Source organism: Pan paniscus, chromosome 5 (assembly GCF_029289425.2).
Source record: "Pan paniscus chromosome 5, NHGRI_mPanPan1-v2.0_pri, whole genome shotgun sequence".
Taxonomy (NCBI): domain Eukaryota; kingdom Metazoa; phylum Chordata; class Mammalia; order Primates; family Hominidae; genus Pan; species Pan paniscus.
The window spans coordinates 181,247,181-181,264,883 of record NC_073254.2 but is presented as its reverse complement, the minus strand read 5'-3'; the positions used below and the strand labels follow the sequence as shown (position 1 = coordinate 181,264,883).

At 41.6% G+C, this 17,703-nt stretch overlaps 1 protein-coding gene across 6 annotated transcripts in view; it reads right to left on the bottom strand.

Annotated features, from left to right (window-relative positions):
* Positions 1-17,703, bottom strand: part of MAP3K4 (mitogen-activated protein kinase kinase kinase 4) — a 125,701-nt gene that overhangs the window by 27,430 nt on the left and 80,568 nt on the right. For all 6 annotated transcript variants that reach the window (XM_003820240.4, XM_003820241.6, XM_008973635.4 and 3 more), the window contains 7 exons: positions 15,950-16,096; positions 8,527-8,684; positions 4,943-5,059; positions 3,082-3,181; positions 2,893-2,976; positions 1,606-1,872; positions 97-246 (listed from right to left, as the gene is read on the bottom strand). In XM_003820240.4, coding sequence (XP_003820288.3) covers positions 97-246; positions 1,606-1,872; positions 2,893-2,976; positions 3,082-3,181; positions 4,943-5,059; positions 8,527-8,684; positions 15,950-16,096 — 1,023 coding nt within the window. The remainder of the gene's footprint in view (positions 1-96; positions 247-1,605; positions 1,873-2,892; positions 2,977-3,081; positions 3,182-4,942; positions 5,060-8,526; positions 8,685-15,949; positions 16,097-17,703) is intronic.

Below are 17,703 nucleotides of genomic sequence, written 5' to 3'. Positions count from 1 at the left end.
GTTCCTTGGATGATATTACCTTACACACATTACCACACACTGACTTTCATCAAAAAGGAAAAATCTCAGCTAATGTAGAGGACGACAGTGTAATACCTTCAGCTGCTGCAAAGCTTTGGCGATGACCGGCTGACTGGATGTCTGCTCCTGGCACAGAGTCATAAGTCCCTCAATGGACTGCTGGAAAGCTTTTCTCTGAATTGTGAGATGGGCAGACTGCATGACAACTAGTAAAAGATTATCCACCTGGGAGGAAAATCAAGCACAGGACATAAAAACCAACCCAGTTACTAGTTGTTATTCTAGTTCAACACCAGTCCAAAAACAATGCCAATCTCAGGGATACCAGGCCAACAACCATCTAATCAGAAAGTCATTTTTAAGCAAAGCTTCTCCTACACAGCAACACGCTTCAGTGGGCATTGACAGCTGGGATATTCAGCACCATGGAGAAGAACCCTTTGGGACTGCAGGCATGACATCTTTGAGATATCCTAGAACTTCAAGTAGTTCAGTACTGCCAGTGCAGAGTGTGTGTGTGTGTATGTGTGCATGTGTGTGTGTATTGGAGCAGCATATGAAGAAGGAAAATGTAGGAATAAGACAGAAATAAGATGAGGGGCCTTATATAAAACATTAAGAAATCAAGACTTTATTACTTTTGTTCTTAAGAGATGAAGAATCTTTGCAGTATTTTAAGTAGATCTGTGATGCAATCAGATGTATTATAATGATCATTCTAGAAGCACAAAAACAAACACAGAATTGGAGAGACAGAAGGTGAGGTTTGAAGCAGGGAAACTCAAAGTCAGAAACTGCAATAGTTCAGGAGAGGGATGGTAAAGTGCTGACTACAGCAGCTGCTCTGGGGATGCAGGGAAAGGATCATTTACTGGAAATGCTTCTGGCTTTCCAGGGCAAGGTATTAACTGGAAAGATGGGAGGCTGAATTTATATTAGCTGTCACACTTCTGGTTTAAACATGTGAGTGAACGCGGAACCATTCACCGAGATGGAATATAAAAGCAGAGTTGTTGGGGTAAGGGATACAGCAGGCCAGTGTATACTCAGTTCTGGTGAGGCTGAGCTCAAGGTGCATATGAACACTCACCATGACTGTTCCTAAGCTGAACACAGATAAATGAGAAAGCTTCTCATAGTTTATAATTAATGAGTTATAGAAACTGTCACGAGGTCCCTGTTAGGTAGGGAGGGGATAGCCTTCACTACAAAAAATTAAAATTAAATAACCAGTAAACCTGAGTACTTGGAGAACTGGGATTTCTAGAACTACAAATTATATTAGTGACATAACTCCTTTTAGATCATAGCTCCACAGATCTAACTACATGACTGAACTAAGAAAAGATATAAACCAGATAGATGGTCTATTTCAAGTATTCCAGTATAATTTAACTTAACAGAATGATATATTGTACAAATTATGCTGCAAAATGACCTATTAACACATTGAGGCATATTTTTGGGAAGTATATACTTGTGATTACTAAGGCAGTCAAAGCCCTCATTCATGAGCAGCTAACAGTTCATTCTTACTAAAAGTCCTTGAAGTAACACTGCTGCAAAGTTGGAGATGAGCTGTACCTGCATGCTTCTCAGGGTGTCAACAGTCTCCACCTGAGGCACGACTTTGACAGGCTGTGCCTCCCAGGTGCCCCAGCTGTCCTCTGAATCACGGGCTCGATCACCGTGCTTGGTCAGAAGCAGATAGGCATCGATGAGTACGTCATCTGAATCTTTTGAACAGTCCTTTCCTGCAGCTGCATTGAGTAACTGCAAAATAATACTCTTCTCCTCAGCAAGAGTGTCTGGAACAAACATTTGCAAGTTTTCTAACCCAGGAATTTGCACCTGCAAAAGACATAATCCAAAATCCTAAGGAACACTGTACATTAGAGAAATAGGTTATTTAAAACAAACCTAGGAAAGGAGAGGCAGGTTTGGGAAAGGGAAAGTGGGAAGGGCATGAATTGGAGCAGTGAAGGAACTGCAGGTAGCCGGCTTCAATGTGACTGAAGGAGGCAGGAGGAGGAGAGTCTGTGAACGCACTGGAGGAGAGGCCTTACAGAGTCTCCCCGATTATTGGACATCCTCCTCACTGCTTTATTTTCAACAACAAAGAAAATACTCGACGGGGAGGCAAGGCAGCCTGAAAGAACCTCAACCACTGCTAGTTTGTGATGCTTACAAAAAGTCACCTGGCTTGGGAAAAAGGCAAAAATTGTTAATACAGATTCTCTAATTATTCCAGGGCAGGGAGCCAGGGGTTCATCACAAGAAGGCTCCTTGAGATCAGTTTCTCAAAGGGTACACATGTGGTGGCATGCTGCAGGTCATCCCTCCCACTCTCAGTATGGGAGCGGGATACAACTGTGGGCTTGGGATAAAATGTCCAGTGATGACATCACATACGGATTCTAACAGTGCTAAATCTCCAACAACTTAAAGTGGAGTAAAGTTGCTGACTCAAAAAGTGGCTCTAGTGATGACCAGGATCTTGATGTCAAAGATTCACTGTAAAACCTTTGAACTGCATCAGGAAATATAAGGGTGAAAAACAAAACCATAATTTAAAATGAATATTATCTCCTTATACACATTATTTTAAATATGTGTAACTAAATTAATAAACAGCATGAGTAAACTTTTTATTATTTATCTACACTCTGAAGACAAGTTAGTAAGTCAAGTATGAAAAAGACTGTTTCATTATTCCACTGGTGAATTACAGGACAGTCTTACAACTGGGGTTGTGGTACAGCCTTCAGAGCCTGTAATATTTACTATCTGGACCTTCAAGAAAAAGTCTGCCTGTTTTAGAATAAAGAAGGAAAGGCAAAATGTTTCAATCACACCATTTGAAGTACTTACCTTGACATACTGTTTTGATTTCAGAACATCCAGGAGGTCTCTAACTGGGGCTGAAAGCCTGAATTCTGCTGCTATTTCCAGGTCCTAGGATCACAGTTACAAAGAAACTTCTTTACGGTTAGCATTAAAAAAATAAGATAAAAGAAAAACAAGAAAAAAGGTACTAATTAATCAGGATTGCAAGCTCACCTTTCTCAACATTTTAGCAAATCCAAGTGCTTTGGAAGCCCTTTCTCTGGCTTCATGGAAGAGCTCCTTCAGGGCTCGACTGATCTCTATAACAGACCTCCTGCCAAGTGGATTCAAGTCCAGTTAGAACACATTAGGGAATATTCCAGAGGTGCAAGAGGGATTTAACAATAAAGATGAAGCAAATTCCAAATCACAGTAATAAATAAAGACTGAGGATTTTTTAAATGGGAACAAACTATTATTGAAGATGTAGTCAAAACATTCAGAAGCCTGCTCCTGACAGTTTTGTAGAAAATATTCATATCCTTTCAATGTAAGCAGGGCACATTTAATAACCTTCAAATAATAGGAAGCTCAATTTTCTTAACATTTCATTATGATCATTTCTTGGAGTTTAAGGTTAAGTTCTTAACTCCTGGCTCGTAATCTAAAAAGAAATATATACAGTGTGATCTGGAAAATATTTAACAACTGGGTGCCCCTAAATTACTATCTTATGTAATGCACGCCGATTTCTGTGGTGTAAATACTCCCATCATAGCTAATTTCAAGGCAGCAGTATGATGTCACTGAGCAATGAAATGGGAAGAGATGTGCATGATCAGCTCTCTCAAGCCGGGAGAAGCAGCTCCAGCACACCACTGCCCATGGCCCCCTGAACTGGAACCGCTCTCTAGTTCACCATCTTCATTCCTGCCTTCTCATGTTTCTTTGGAATCTACATGCTTGGGGTTATTTTGAACCCACCATGTTAGCTCTCAAAACTGTGAGACCTACAAACTTATTTATTCCATTTCTCAGCTATTCAATATTTTCCCAGGTGAGAAACCATGTGGGAACTTCTTTCTTTAACCTTGGCATAAAAACATACCAGGTGTTCTGAAACTCAAAATGTGTTTTTCATCAAACCTTGAATGGTGAGCGAAAACATTTTCGCTTTGGAGAAGTCAGTTCTATATGAGCTTTCGCAAAGTTTGACTCATATGACCTTGCTGATTCTATGGCCACAAAGTTGCTATACGCCTGATATATATACCACAAAGAGTAGCAATTTCAAAAGGTTCGACCTAAATACCATCTGCACAGAACTGGAGGAAATTCAACAGAGAAAAACCATAGTTTCATACGCTTAAGTTTAAAGTTCAACAGAAGGAATGCACTAAGAATAAAAATGTACCAAATGTCATTAAAATGTATTAACGGACCACTACACAGATTTTTTAAGAACAGAAACTAATATAAAAGGCATCCCAGACAATGTAAATAAAGAAAATTCTACTCATTTTTTTCAGTCAACTTTATCTCTTTATCTTTAGTTTTTTTTTTTTTGAGACGGAGTCTTGCTCTGTCACCCAGGCTGGAGTGCAGTGGCATGATCTCGGCTCACTGCAACCTCTGCCTCCTGGGTTCAAGAAATTTTCTGCCTCAGCCTCCTGAATAGCTGGGATTACGGGTGCGTGCCACCACGCCCAGCTAATTTTTTTTGTATTTTTAGTAGAGACGAGGTTTCACCATCTTGGCCAGGCTGGTCTTGAACTCCTGACCTGGTGATTCACCCACCTCGGCCTCCCAAAGTACTGGGATTACAGGCGTGAGCCACCGCGCCCAGCCAGTTGGCACTATTTTTATCACACTAAATAAATTCTAAGTTCCCCTTCAAAGAAAATTTCACATAAAACCATAACTAAGAAATCACATGAAAAGACAAGACAGTTATAAATAAATCCCTTTACATCTACTGCCCAAATTCTTCCAGGCCAACACAATTTGGTTTGAACAAGGCTCCTTCTAGGATCTCACCATGAGGAAGGAAACTACGAGATAAGAAGTGGAAGGGGAAAGGAAGCACAACTCCAACCTGATTTCGTCGGAAGCACTGCTGTCATCCGCACTAGTCCAAAATTCAGCACAGCTCTCCTGTAAGCCAAATTCTAAAAAACTTCCTGTAGATTTCAGCAGCATTCCTGCAATGTCACTAAGGGAACAAAAATAAAAATAAAACAGAGAAGAAAACTGTCCCTACTCATAGCCTAATTCTTGACTGAGAAACTTGAAAGGCTCAGCCACCGCTCTAATGGTTTAAAAATCAAAAATGAAAAATTTCTCTTCTTTTAATATAAAACCCTGGACGTGGAAAAATAGGAATCTGGATTATGACATGTACCTACCTTTGTTCTACTACCACAGTATCTCAATATAAACCTTAAAATCTTAAACTGTATTCATAGTAGCTACGGAATTAGTACACAAATGTTATTTCCATCTAAATGGAAATTTTCCATAAAATGGCCTCAAACTAAATGATAGGATAAGAGGGAAAGGGAATTCCTTAAATTCAACTGTTTTTACAAATTTCCCCCACAATTAGCTTTGTATAGTCAATAAACATGAAACACTCTATCTGGCTGATCCTTCTCATTGAGTACACAATTCTAAATACTAGTGTTAAAATGTACACCCCAGTATATAAAATGAATCTAAATGAGTGAAGTAAAATTCAACCGCAGTTTACTGACTTAGGATGTTCAAGGAAAAAAACTTAGGATCTAGTAACATAGAGCAGGTAAGCATAGAACTAATATCAGATGCAGCAGGAGGTAAGTGCTAGGCTTGTCGGAGGAGGAGAAAGACCAACCCCGAAGGCACAGTTTCAGACCCATTGAAGGTATGGCTTCATGTCCAGAAAGCCCTGCAATGGGCCTTGCAGGCAAATGCAGAATTTTAACAGGTGGACCAATAGTGGGAAAAGGAAAATCTGCGAGGAAGAAAATGGAAAAGGCGGAAGGAAAGTCCAGGAAGAACAATAAATATGATTAAAAAGCATGAAGATGTAGTCAAGCAAGCATGTTCATGAAAAAAGAAAATCATCCAATCTGAAGAGTAGTGGGTATTTAGGCTACAAAGGGACAGGAGAAAGTCCTGCGGCCATGCTGTGGAGGGCAATGGATGTCATGCTCATTAGTTTGGCGTTTGATAAGCAAAGAGAGTAAATTTTAAAATATCTGATTGGGAAAGGGGTCTGATTGGAAACAATGCTTTTAAAGAGAACATTATACAAAAATACTAGAATGTATTTATTCAACAAATATTGAGTGCCTATTACGTACTAAGCAGCAGCAAACAAAACCAGTAAAAGCCCTCCAGTGGATGGAGAAACACAATAAATAGAACAAAAATGTGAAATGTATTTCAGGTTATTGGTAAGTGCTATGGAGAAAAGGAACAGAGAAAAAAGCTAAGGAGTTGTGGGTAGGAATTTCCATCTTAAATATACCGAGAAGGTAACATCTGGATAAAGACCTGAAGGAAGTGGGGAAACAAGTCATGAAAATAACTGGGAGGAAGAGCACTCCATGGAGAGGGGCCAGCTGGTGAAAAGGGCCTGAGGCTGGAACATGCCTGGCCCGAGACAGTGAGGAAGCCACTGTGGCTGGGAAGCGAGCACAGGACAGGAGGGTCTAGAAGGAGGACAAAGACGTAATGAGAAATAGGACCATGTCAGGCCTTGCGGGCCATTGTTAGGCAGTCTTACGTTTCCTGAGTAAGATGGGGAGCCACTGGGAAATTGAGAGAAGACAATGGTCTAACATACACTTTAACCAGACCATTCAGGCTGTGGTGTTGAGAATAAACTCTAGGAGGCTTCAGGCAGAAGTAGGGAGACTGTTTAGAGAGCTACTGCAATAACATACGTGAGAAATGACAACCTGGGAAGAGTGGAAGTGTGGAGTGCTTGAAAGGCAGAGGTCAGATTCTGGATATACCCTCAAAGGACAGCCAAAAAGAGTCGAGGTAGTGTGTGCAGGAAACAAAGGAGTCAGCGCTGATTCCAACACTGACTGACCCTGGGAGAAACAGTGTTTGAAGCCGGAGCTGCTGCTCTAATACAACAGATAAAATGCAGTGGAGTCCAGAACTAGAATAAAAGTGGACTGTTCACAAGAAGGGGGAATGAAAAAGCCCTGGAGCTTCTCAGGGCGAGGATCATGAAAGCAAAGGCCAGAGACTGCACTCTAGGGAATTTGAAGGACAAGCAAAAGATAGAAACACAAAGACTGACAAGAGGAAGTGAGGGTACAGTGACACTAAACAACATGAATTTGTAGTGAAACTAAAGAGTAACCTTTAAAAACATTTCTTCAACAAAGCTTGACAGGTTGGAAACAGAAAATGCAAATAGAAGGAATTAGGCAAAGCAGAATCATGGAAAAGTAAGGGGGGAGACATGTTGCAAATGACAATGAATGCCTTTTTTAAAAAGGCTGACTATGGGCACCAAGCTGAACAGACAAGCAAAGACAGCCTGGGGATCACAGCCTGACGGATGGAGTTATGAGAGGAGAGCAAGTTCACTGTCCACTCCAAATAAAGAGAGAGGATGTAAAAAGAACTGGCCATTAGAACAGAGAAGTGGATACAAGATTCCGAGAGACTGAACATAGGAGAGATCGGCAGAGTCAAGAACAAAGCTAAAGCTAGAGTCCTGCAGAAGTCACACTGACGGGACCGGGAGACAGGGTAGGCAGCAGAAGCTGCTGCTCTAATACAACAGACAAAATGCAATGGGGTCTAGGACTAGAATAGGCATGCTTTTATGAATGAGACTTTATAAAAGGGATACAGAAAAAATAAAATGCCTGATGAGACAAGTGGGAGAAGGTGGTGCCAAAAGACAGCAGCAGAATCTAAAGCACAGAAGGACACTGATCCTCATCTGAGCCAAAGCAAGTCCGAGGTGCAGTGGCCACCAGCAAAGACCACGGAGACGCGGCCTGTGCCCAGCGATCCCAAGCTTGCATGCAAGATGTTCATTTCCTAGAACTGACAGACCAGCCCTGCGACTCTGCACTGCTCTCTTCATGATTCCCCCTTGTTTACACTTCTATTCCTTCACCCTATATACACCCAATTCATAAAGAGAGTCTGTGATGAGCACTACATTCCCCAAACAGTGGCAGTAAAAATGCTTAAAATACTTCTTAAGTTCTGCATGTCCCCACCAAGACTGATATACGCGGGTATATTCTACTCTTGAAGGACTTACAATCTCCTTCCTTTTATTAGGGGGAAAAAGAGTTTATTCTAGGGCAGAAGTTCTCAAGTTCAAAGCTGACATCTGAGTGGATAATTCTGTTGTGGGGCTGTTCTGTGTGCCGTGAATGTGCGGCAGCCTCCCTCCCCCCGCCCACTCGCTGCCAGGAGCATCTTCCCAGTCATGACCATCTAGTGTCTCCAGATACTGCCCAATGTCCCCAAGGGGGAAAAAATCACCCCTGACTGAGAAACACCACTCAAAACTTGGAAGAGGGTGCACATATGAGATATGGATAACTGCAATTTTCATGTAACTAAACATACAAACACATAGGAGAGAATCAGTGAGTAAATGGTGTGAGAGTGAGAAGGTGGGAGCGTCGCGTTCAGAAGCACAAGGATTCCTACCAGAAAAGCTTCCCGGCCTGTGCTTCTCCTCCCCGTATGTAATGAGTTATTTCTTTGGTGAAATTCCATTCTTCTTCTAACAGATTTTTTAAACTATGCGATGCTTGAGGTAATTGCTGTAGCATTTGGATCCAGCTTCTCATGTAATCAAAATACACCTTAAAACACGAAAAGTAAAGGGAGACATTTGAAAGTAGAACTTGGCAACTCAGCACTCTCACCTGAAAGCTACACATCAGCAGGGTAAAGTGGGGGCGGGCGGGGGGATGTCACAGGCACGCAGCACCGACAGAAGCAAGGTTCTCACCACTGTTAGCTGAGGTCTAAATGAGGATTTTTAAAAAAATCACAAAACTAACTCCCCAGCAATTTAACATATTATTGACAACCCCTTCAAAATCCTAACAACAAAAATGTTCACAATCTACAATAAAGGGCAAAAAATCAAAAGAACAGTACCCAGAACTTTTCATTATGAATGTACTGTCAACATTATTCCTTTAAGAGGTTAGGATCTTCACTTAATGACCCACTTTAGCTTGCAATGGTGCCTTATGTGCAGAGAGGAGGACGTCAACACCCTTCTTCGCACCACCCCTTCCTAACATCCGGATTTGCGTGATAAAATGTTTTCAAGGCTTGCAACATATAAATGATGATCTAAAACCAAAATATCCAGTTGTTCTGAAGTGGGATTTATGCCCACCACAAGTCCTATTACAACAGCTTTCCCGTTCTTAAATCCTCCTTTGGATTTATCCCGTGGTCAGCAGGGTTCAACTATCAAGCAGTTTTTCTCAACAGGTTTGCAATGGCCACCTTCTAGAACAACCCTGTCTATGGACTCCTTTACTTAAAAGAATAGCTTGATGGGGTAGGAGATATTTGAGTCACACATTCTCTCTCGGAACTTTTCAGACATCACTCCACTCCCTTCCAACCCCGAGTGTGACTCAGCGTGAAGCAGTCTGTCGCCAGCCTGAGCGCCCACCCACCACTGCTCTCCCACATCCTGAAGGTGACTACACTCGGGTTTCCACACTCAGATGTTTACAGGATTCCTTTCTCTATCCTAGGTTTCAGTGTTTTCACCAGGCTACATCTCAGACTTCATTGTTGGGAAAGATATTTTTCTGAGATCTAGTAATAACTTTCAGTAGGCAAATCTGAAGTCTATTCTTTATCTCAAGACAACTCTCTTCTGCTGTATCGTTCACTGTGTCTGAGTCCTCCATCCTCCAGGTGTGTGGTGTGACTCTGCAGTTCTGGGTCTGTTATGACTAGAGTTGTGTGTGCAGAATCTGCAATTCATGGGTCTACCGTCCTCAACACCAGGCTCAGAACCGCCCTTTCACTTCTTGGTGAGCTCCCCCATCTCCGTGTTTTTCCTTCCTGAGGACAGCTTCTTCCTTGCGGCCCCCAAGGGGCAACTATCTGTCTTTTTCTTTTTCTTTTTTTTTTTTGAGATGGAGTTTCCTCTTGCTGCCCAGGCTGGAGTGCAATGGCACGATCTCGGCTCACCGCAACCTCTGCCTCCCGGGTTCAAGCGATTCTCCTGCCTCAGCCTCCTGAGTAGCTGGGATTACAGGCATGCGCCACCACAACTGGCTAATTTTGTATTTTTAGCCGAGACGGGGTTTCTCCATGTTGGTCAGGCTGGTCTCAAACTCCTGACCTCAGGCAATCTGTCCACCTTGGCCTCCCAAAGTGCTGGGATTACAGGCGTGAACCACTGCGTCCGGCCAACTCTCTGTCTTTCTATGCACTCAAAGGCTGCAAAGTCAGCTTCCTCCTGTTCCCACTGCTCCTTTTTTTTTTTTTTCTTGAGACAGGGTCCTGCTCTGTTTCCCAGGTTGGAGTGCAATGGCATGATCTTGGCTCACTGCAACCACTACCTCCCAGGTTCAAGTGATTCTCCTGCCTCAGCCTCCTAAGTAGCTGGGACTACATGCGTACACCACCATGCCCAGCTAATTTTTGTATTTTTAGTAGAGACGGGGTTTTGCCATGTTGGCCAGGCTGGTCTCGAACTCCTGACATCAGGTGATCCACCAGCCTCGGCCTCCCAAAGTGTTGGGATTACAGTCGAGAGCCACCGCACCCGGCTCCAACTGCTCCTTTTAAACCATAATTTGTACATATTCTTCTTTAGAAAGCAAAACAAAAGACCCTGCCCCTTTAAGATTTACGTCATCAGCCACACCACTGGCCCCCTCTTCAGACTGTCACCTATGGACTTCTAATCGGCCTTCATCTAACAGTGTTCCCTCCATCTCGGGCTTGGCCACCCTGCCGTGGCTTAGCATCATGCGGAAAACCCACCGAACACTTCTTCAGTCCAGCTTCCTGACTGCCTCCATCTCCAGTGGCCCTTTCTCCACTTTTGATGGGGTTCCACCTTGGATCTTGTCATTGCCAGAACTGCTCCAACCCCCAAATCACCAGTTCAAACACCTGATAATAAAGCCCCCTCTCCTCCTTGCAGGAGATTTGTTCAACCACTACCACTGCAACTTGTTTTAGCCCTGTCTGGAACCCAGTCCACTGACTGCTCATCTTTCTGCAACTCACAACCCCTTCCTTTGTTCGCTTTCCTCTGGCTTCAGTTCAGATCCCATGGGCTTATCCTTTCAACAGCACTGCTATCAGCATGCTGGCGTCCCCGCTGCTGCCTGCACCCTGCAGCCCCTTACTGTCTTTTCATCTCACCTGTTGGTCAAGACCCCAAAGCTGGCTTAAGCCTAACCATCCCATTCCCCCTGCCCACACTCAAGGAGCTGAGGGGACTAGTCATAATCACCAGCCACATAACATTTCTGGGAGTCATATTTCTATCTCTACTTAGCTCACTTTCCTTCTGTCTAGAGCCACCAGTTTGAAACTTCCCCATTTTCCTCCAACTGCCAATACCCACCACCACCCATTCTCAGCAGATGATCTCTACCTCTCCACACAAAAATAGAAGTCATTTGGTATAAAATCTTCCTGGTCCCAAACATGCAAACCTACAGGGTTACATCCTCTCTTCCTCCCTTCTTTATAGCAGAGGAACTACTGTTCCTCCTAATCCCAAAGCTTGTGCTTTGAGTTTGAGAACCATCTCCTCCAGAAGTCTGAGGAACCTCACCCTTTTCTCGTATATACATATTAATACATATATATATATATATATATATTTTTTTTTTTTTTCCCCATCTCTTTCCCTTAGTTTGCAAAGTCAAGCCTGAGGGCTTTCAAATGCCCTCAGCCCAATTTAAAACTCCTCACCGGACTCACATCTTCACCACTCATCCAGCTGCAGGAGCTGGACACCCACGGTCACTCCCAACACCTTGTTCACATTTGATCCACTCGAGTCCTGCCATTTCACTGCCTACGTTTCCTTTGAATCCTTATACTTCTTTCTGAATGTATGTTACCCCCTCTAATCCAAGGACTTGCATGTGCATTCCTGGAATGGCATTGAACTGTTCCTCTCACATCTGCTCTGGACCCCCAGCCTACTCTCCACCTGCAGCTGGAGCCCCCACAGGCTGCCTGGGGTGCCTTGCTCTTGCCAGGCTCCTTTCCCAAGCGGACCGCACCTGCTACCAAAAAGGGGCTTCTCTTGATCCCTCTCTTTATAAGTTAAAAAGCAAAGAGGCTAAAAAAATTCTAAAAAGTATTCTACAAGTATCACCCAGAATAAACAAATGTTAGTATTTTGTCATATTTGCTTTAGATATGTTCTTGTTGATTTTTCTTTAATTTTTATTTTAAGTTCCGGGGTACATGTAGATGTTTTTTTCAATAAGAAATAAGATACCAGAAAGTTAGTTTCTCCTTTGTTCTCTCTTCACTTCTATCTCTTTCCTCCCTCCCCAGAGGCAACAATGATCACGAACTGAGCACATTTCCTTCTAGTCTATACGCTTTTTAAAACAATCTCTTATTATAGAAACTACAATATATAGTATTGTTTGGTCTACGTTTTTCATCTGTTACCTAAACTGGATTATGATGTATATAAATTTCCGATAAGTTGCAATGCTCCCCCCTCAGAGAAGCCTGACCTCCACAAAAAGTTGAATCGAACTAACCAGTCCACAAAAGACCTGTGCCTTTCCTGAGGGCATTTTTCTCAGCTGTAGTCTTGTTCACATGGTTCTACAATCACCATGGACCCCCCTATTCTTAAACTCTAAGAGGGAGTTTACGCTCGGCACTAGTTCCTTGGTCCCCGCATGGTGCCTGCCTGGCACACAGTGGATACCCAATAATTATCTGTAGGATGAAAACTTAAGAGCTTCCCTGCTTCTTTGCTCTTCTGCAGAAACTCAAATTGTGTACATGTGAGCTCTCTTGTGTCTCTTCTACAACTACCACATCTCGCCTATCATTTTCATATTTTCAATCCTTATAAATCCTTTTAAGTGGTTTCCTTAAGGCTATCACATGTTCCTACATCACGTATTATTATGTTTATTGTCTTGGTTACTTCTGAGGCCAGGGACCCAGGAAATGAGATAACAATTCACAGCTTTGATTTAGATTTGATGTTCCAAATGCTCACCAAGTTACTTCCTTTGACCTACATGCTTAAGTGTCTCAGTTTTTCGAGTACAGTGGATGTCCTAACGCAGAGTAAAGCCCCCAACGTCACAGACTTTCTGCATCATAACTTGCTAATCACTGCTTCCCCTCCCCCTGCTAAGAGAGCTCCCATTCGGCAGTCTTCCTGACAACCAGAGAAGGCTGCGGTGTAGCTCGCGCTCCTTCTGTCGGGCAGCTCTTCAGTCAACAACAGAATCCCTGGAGAGACAGGCTCAGCTTCGGTCATGGCTGTCACACCCCTAGATATCCAGGCTCTAGTTAGGCCTTCTGGGCCTAAGGCGGAAAAGTATTTAGAGCTTGGGTTTACCTTCATTTTAGTTTACATTTCAAGGCGAATAATTCTAAGTCTTTTTATTTTTGGAAGGGTATGGGAAAGGATATTGTGGCCAATTTCCTCCTTTTCTGAAGAAGGAATTTTTCCATTTGCTGTTTTCGGTGGGTTTCCAGACAAGGGTGTTAAACATAATTTGATTGCCAATTCAATTGCTATTCTTTCCTTCCTTCCTAATAGAAACACTGATTTTGTTTGGGCTCCCCTAGTCCTCAGAACACACCTTTGCCCTGATCCTTCTAGCACATTATAGGCCATAATTTTAAAACACTGACAGTCTCTAGTTTTTTCATCTGTAAGAAGAGAGATGTGGATAATTGACAGTAATGCTAAAACTAAACTCTAAGCCTTTCTAAAACTAACTAGCTGTGAATGTTGGTAAGTCACTTAGCCTAGGCTTCCACTATCACACAGGCTCACCAATGGCACAGAAACTGGCTGACTAGGAAGGCGTGGTTCACATGCCTGATGCTCCTCACCCTGCTCCCCTGCCACTACAGGATAAAGGGCCAGCAAACACAGTTTACGAAGCAAAGCATATTCTGTCTTCTTAAACTTCTGGTTTAGTTACCCATAAAGAGAGAAAAATAATAATTTGCTTTTTGCTTTTTTCCACAACTTTTCAAGATAAAGATTTTTTTGACATAAGAAATATATAGTGGGCAGGTGTGGTGGCTAATGCCTATAATCCCAGCACTTTGGGAGGCCAAGGCGGGAGGATCACTGAGCCCAGGAGTTCAAGACCAGCCTGGGCAACATAGTGAGACCCTGACTCTACAAAAAAATTTTTAAAAATTAGCCAGGTGTGGTGGCACACGCCTGTGGTCCCAGTTATTAGGGAGGCTGAGGCAGGAGGATCGTTTGAGCCCAGTAGGTTGAGACTACAGGAAGCCGTCAACACACCACTGCGTTTCAGTCTAGGTGACAGAGCAAAACTCTATCTCAAAAAAGAAAATAAATATATAGTATTTCAAAATACAGCCATTTTACACACTTAGGTCTTTTATATAGAGAATAACTTCTAACTCATTAAAATGATTTCTTGCAATATGCCAGATATAATATGTCTCATTCCCAGCCACATTCTTCCTTCTCTACTTCTACTACAGAGGCTGGAAAGCTCAACATGTGCATTCCCAGCCTCCCTGGCAACAGTGAGGCCATGCAACAGGTCTGGTCAACAAAAGGCAGAGGAAATGTGCTGGGTGGGGTTGCCGGGAGAGCTCCTATTGCTCTGATAAAAAGGTCTGGACTTGGCTGGTAAGGTCTGTTTCCCCTTTTCTTCCCGCTTAGAAAGTGAGAGTGGTATCTGTAGGTGCTGCAGCCATCCTTAGGCAGGACACAGTACATGTTAAGCAAGAATGAATGCACCCCACCTACAACGATACAGTTTTCTTTATTATTTCATTAACCTGTCACATTACGTAATCATCTATGCATATACCCTAATGAATCTAACGTGTACTTACGATACATGAACACTATCAGATACTATGGAAAACAAGAGAATTTCAAGTTATAGCCCTTGGCTCATGAAGCTTTCAGTCTAATTAGGGCAACCTGAGAAAAGAGTCTCTAATGTTAAACCATATAGTTCTAATTGTAACTGCTAAAAAGAGTTCAAAGAAGGTATAAACACAGACTAAAAGTTAAAACTGTCAGATAAAGCTTTCTAGAGAAAAATAAAACCTGAAAGTAAGCCTTAAATAGGCAGATAAAGTGGAGGAGGGGGCATTTCTAACAGGAAAGAAGAATGTGAACAGAGGTTAAAAGCACAGGGCACATTCAGTGTAAGTGAGAAGACAGGAGGTCTCTTTTTATGACAAAATAAAAATAGGTCTACTCCTGCCCAAACTATTTACAAGTCCTCAAATGTGCCAGGTTCCTTAACTAACCCTTAACTCATCTTTTTAAGATTCAGCTTCCTCACTGGAAGTGCCTCCCAGACAACGCAGCAAGCTTCTCTGCTAGCACCGAGCCCTCGGGGGCGTTACCATCTACCATGCCTAGTCCCACCAGACTATGAGTGTCTTGTTGATCTTCAACACTCCCAGAGCCATGCAAGGTCCCTAGCACATCCTAGGTATTATAAAAATGGCTGATGACAGACGGTTCACTAACATACGACCATATTTTGATTCTACTTCTGGGCCATTCTGCCATAAGATGAACTATTCTACAAGTAAAGAATGAACTAGGTTAACGTTTGTCAAAAACTTCCAACTTAAAAACAATTGAGAATTTTTTAAATGTGGATTTCAGAGAAACAAATGTAATCTAATACCAGATGGAAAGACTCTGATTCAAGATCACCACCACCGCCCCCCGCAATACACACACACAAGCTATACTTTCAGGGATCATTTCTATAATTCATTACTAGAGAAGTTTATCTGAATATGTATGCCAACGCTGTTTGCAAAACAAGGAAATACAGGCTTACTTTTTTTAAAAAAGAAACAAAGAAAGAAAGAAAAATTCCTCCCCACTGCTTCTGACCATAAGCATTTTATGTAGATCCTCTTCAAAAGCGTCAATGTTGCAGTCGGGCTTCTCCAAGTCCTCCAGAACCTCCTGCAGCATGAACTGGTAGTACTGCTTCATCAGCAGGCCGCCCTTCAGGACCTCCTTACACTCTCTCACCAGCTGCAAAACAACACACACAGGTTCCAGCAGCCATAAACTCCAACCAGACGATCCGTGTTTTATATCTTCCTACTTAAATCTTCAAAAAACTCAGAGGGAACCTTGTCTCTAAAAAACCTACAATAGTTTCTAGATTCTTGATCAGTTCATTTTATGTAAATACCTTAGTAGTCTCAATTGAGAAGCAACAAAACAGTGAAAATAAAAGAATTTAATACTACAGCATGGATACACAGAGAAAATACCATATAGGCAATTACTGCTTTGCTAAAATAAATTCTCTTAACAACAAACTTATATAGAAAGTAAATCCCATAGAATAAAATAAATTTTTCTACTAATTTACATTACAAGAAATGTGAGAAAGAAAAACCTCCTAATGATCAAAAACATAATAAAGATTCAAAGGTACTTTTTACCACAAAGCAGGTGGCCTTCGCAATAATTTAGCATAGTTTACCTACTGTGATTTGTGGCCCAGTCTACCATCAAATAATGACCACCAAAACCAACCAACCGACTTAATATTATGTGATGGAATTAGATAAAAATCAACAGAAAAAAACCAAACAAAAAATGGGCAAATTTGCAATATATAGATCTAATAGGTAATAACCTGCCAAACATGGGCAGAAGGTTGAAATGAGACAACCTGGAAAGCCCTTCCCATTAATAAAAAGACTGAGACACAATGTACGCAAATTCTAATAAACAGGGACTGTAATATGAGATCACACAGTCACATTCGTTTTCATACATGTTAGCCAAACCTTCACTGCCGCTAATGGAAAGGTAAACTGATACGAACTTTCTAGAGTCTAAAAATGTATGACTCATCTATATACTATTATGTTTTACACTCGAGAAATAATCAGAGATCTAAACTAAGATTTCTATACAAGCATATTTATCACAATGTTACTTAAATCAATGATGATTAACCAAATAAATTGTGATGTGCCTATACAGTAGAATACTGTTGCAGCCATTTAAATTCTTGCTTTTGAAAAATACTTACAGGGAAAAAACTCACACACACACATACTTACTTGTATGTGTAGGAAGTTATGTATGTGCAGGAAAAACAAATGGATAGAAATACACCAAAATGTCATAGCAGTTATCTCTGAATGTCAGAATAACAGGGTTTTTACAATTATTTTTGATTTTGATTTTTGTATCTTTTTTTGTACTTTTCTAAATTTCTAAAATAAACATGGATTGCTTTTATTGACAGAAGTCTCTCCCAGAAATGTTTTAAAGTAATTATCCACTGTAAGAGAGCTATGGCTACAGTTAAATCTAACAAAAAGTGTTCTGTTCAGATTATATAATTATCAATTTCTCTATTAAAGATGTCACTTAGGTGCTTGTAACTGATCTTTGAATGCATTTAAACCAAAATTTCTGCTTTCTTTCTACTCTAGCAGTGCTACATTAATCTAAGTATTGTTTTTATTTTTCAAAGTATTACAACATACATTAGTATTTAGTCCTCACAATAGCCCCATCAACAAAAGACAAACTCCACCTTGCTTTACCAGGCTATATTTCTGAAGTATTTCTTTCATAAAGAAGGAAGCTGAGAAGTATTTTCCCAAAATGTC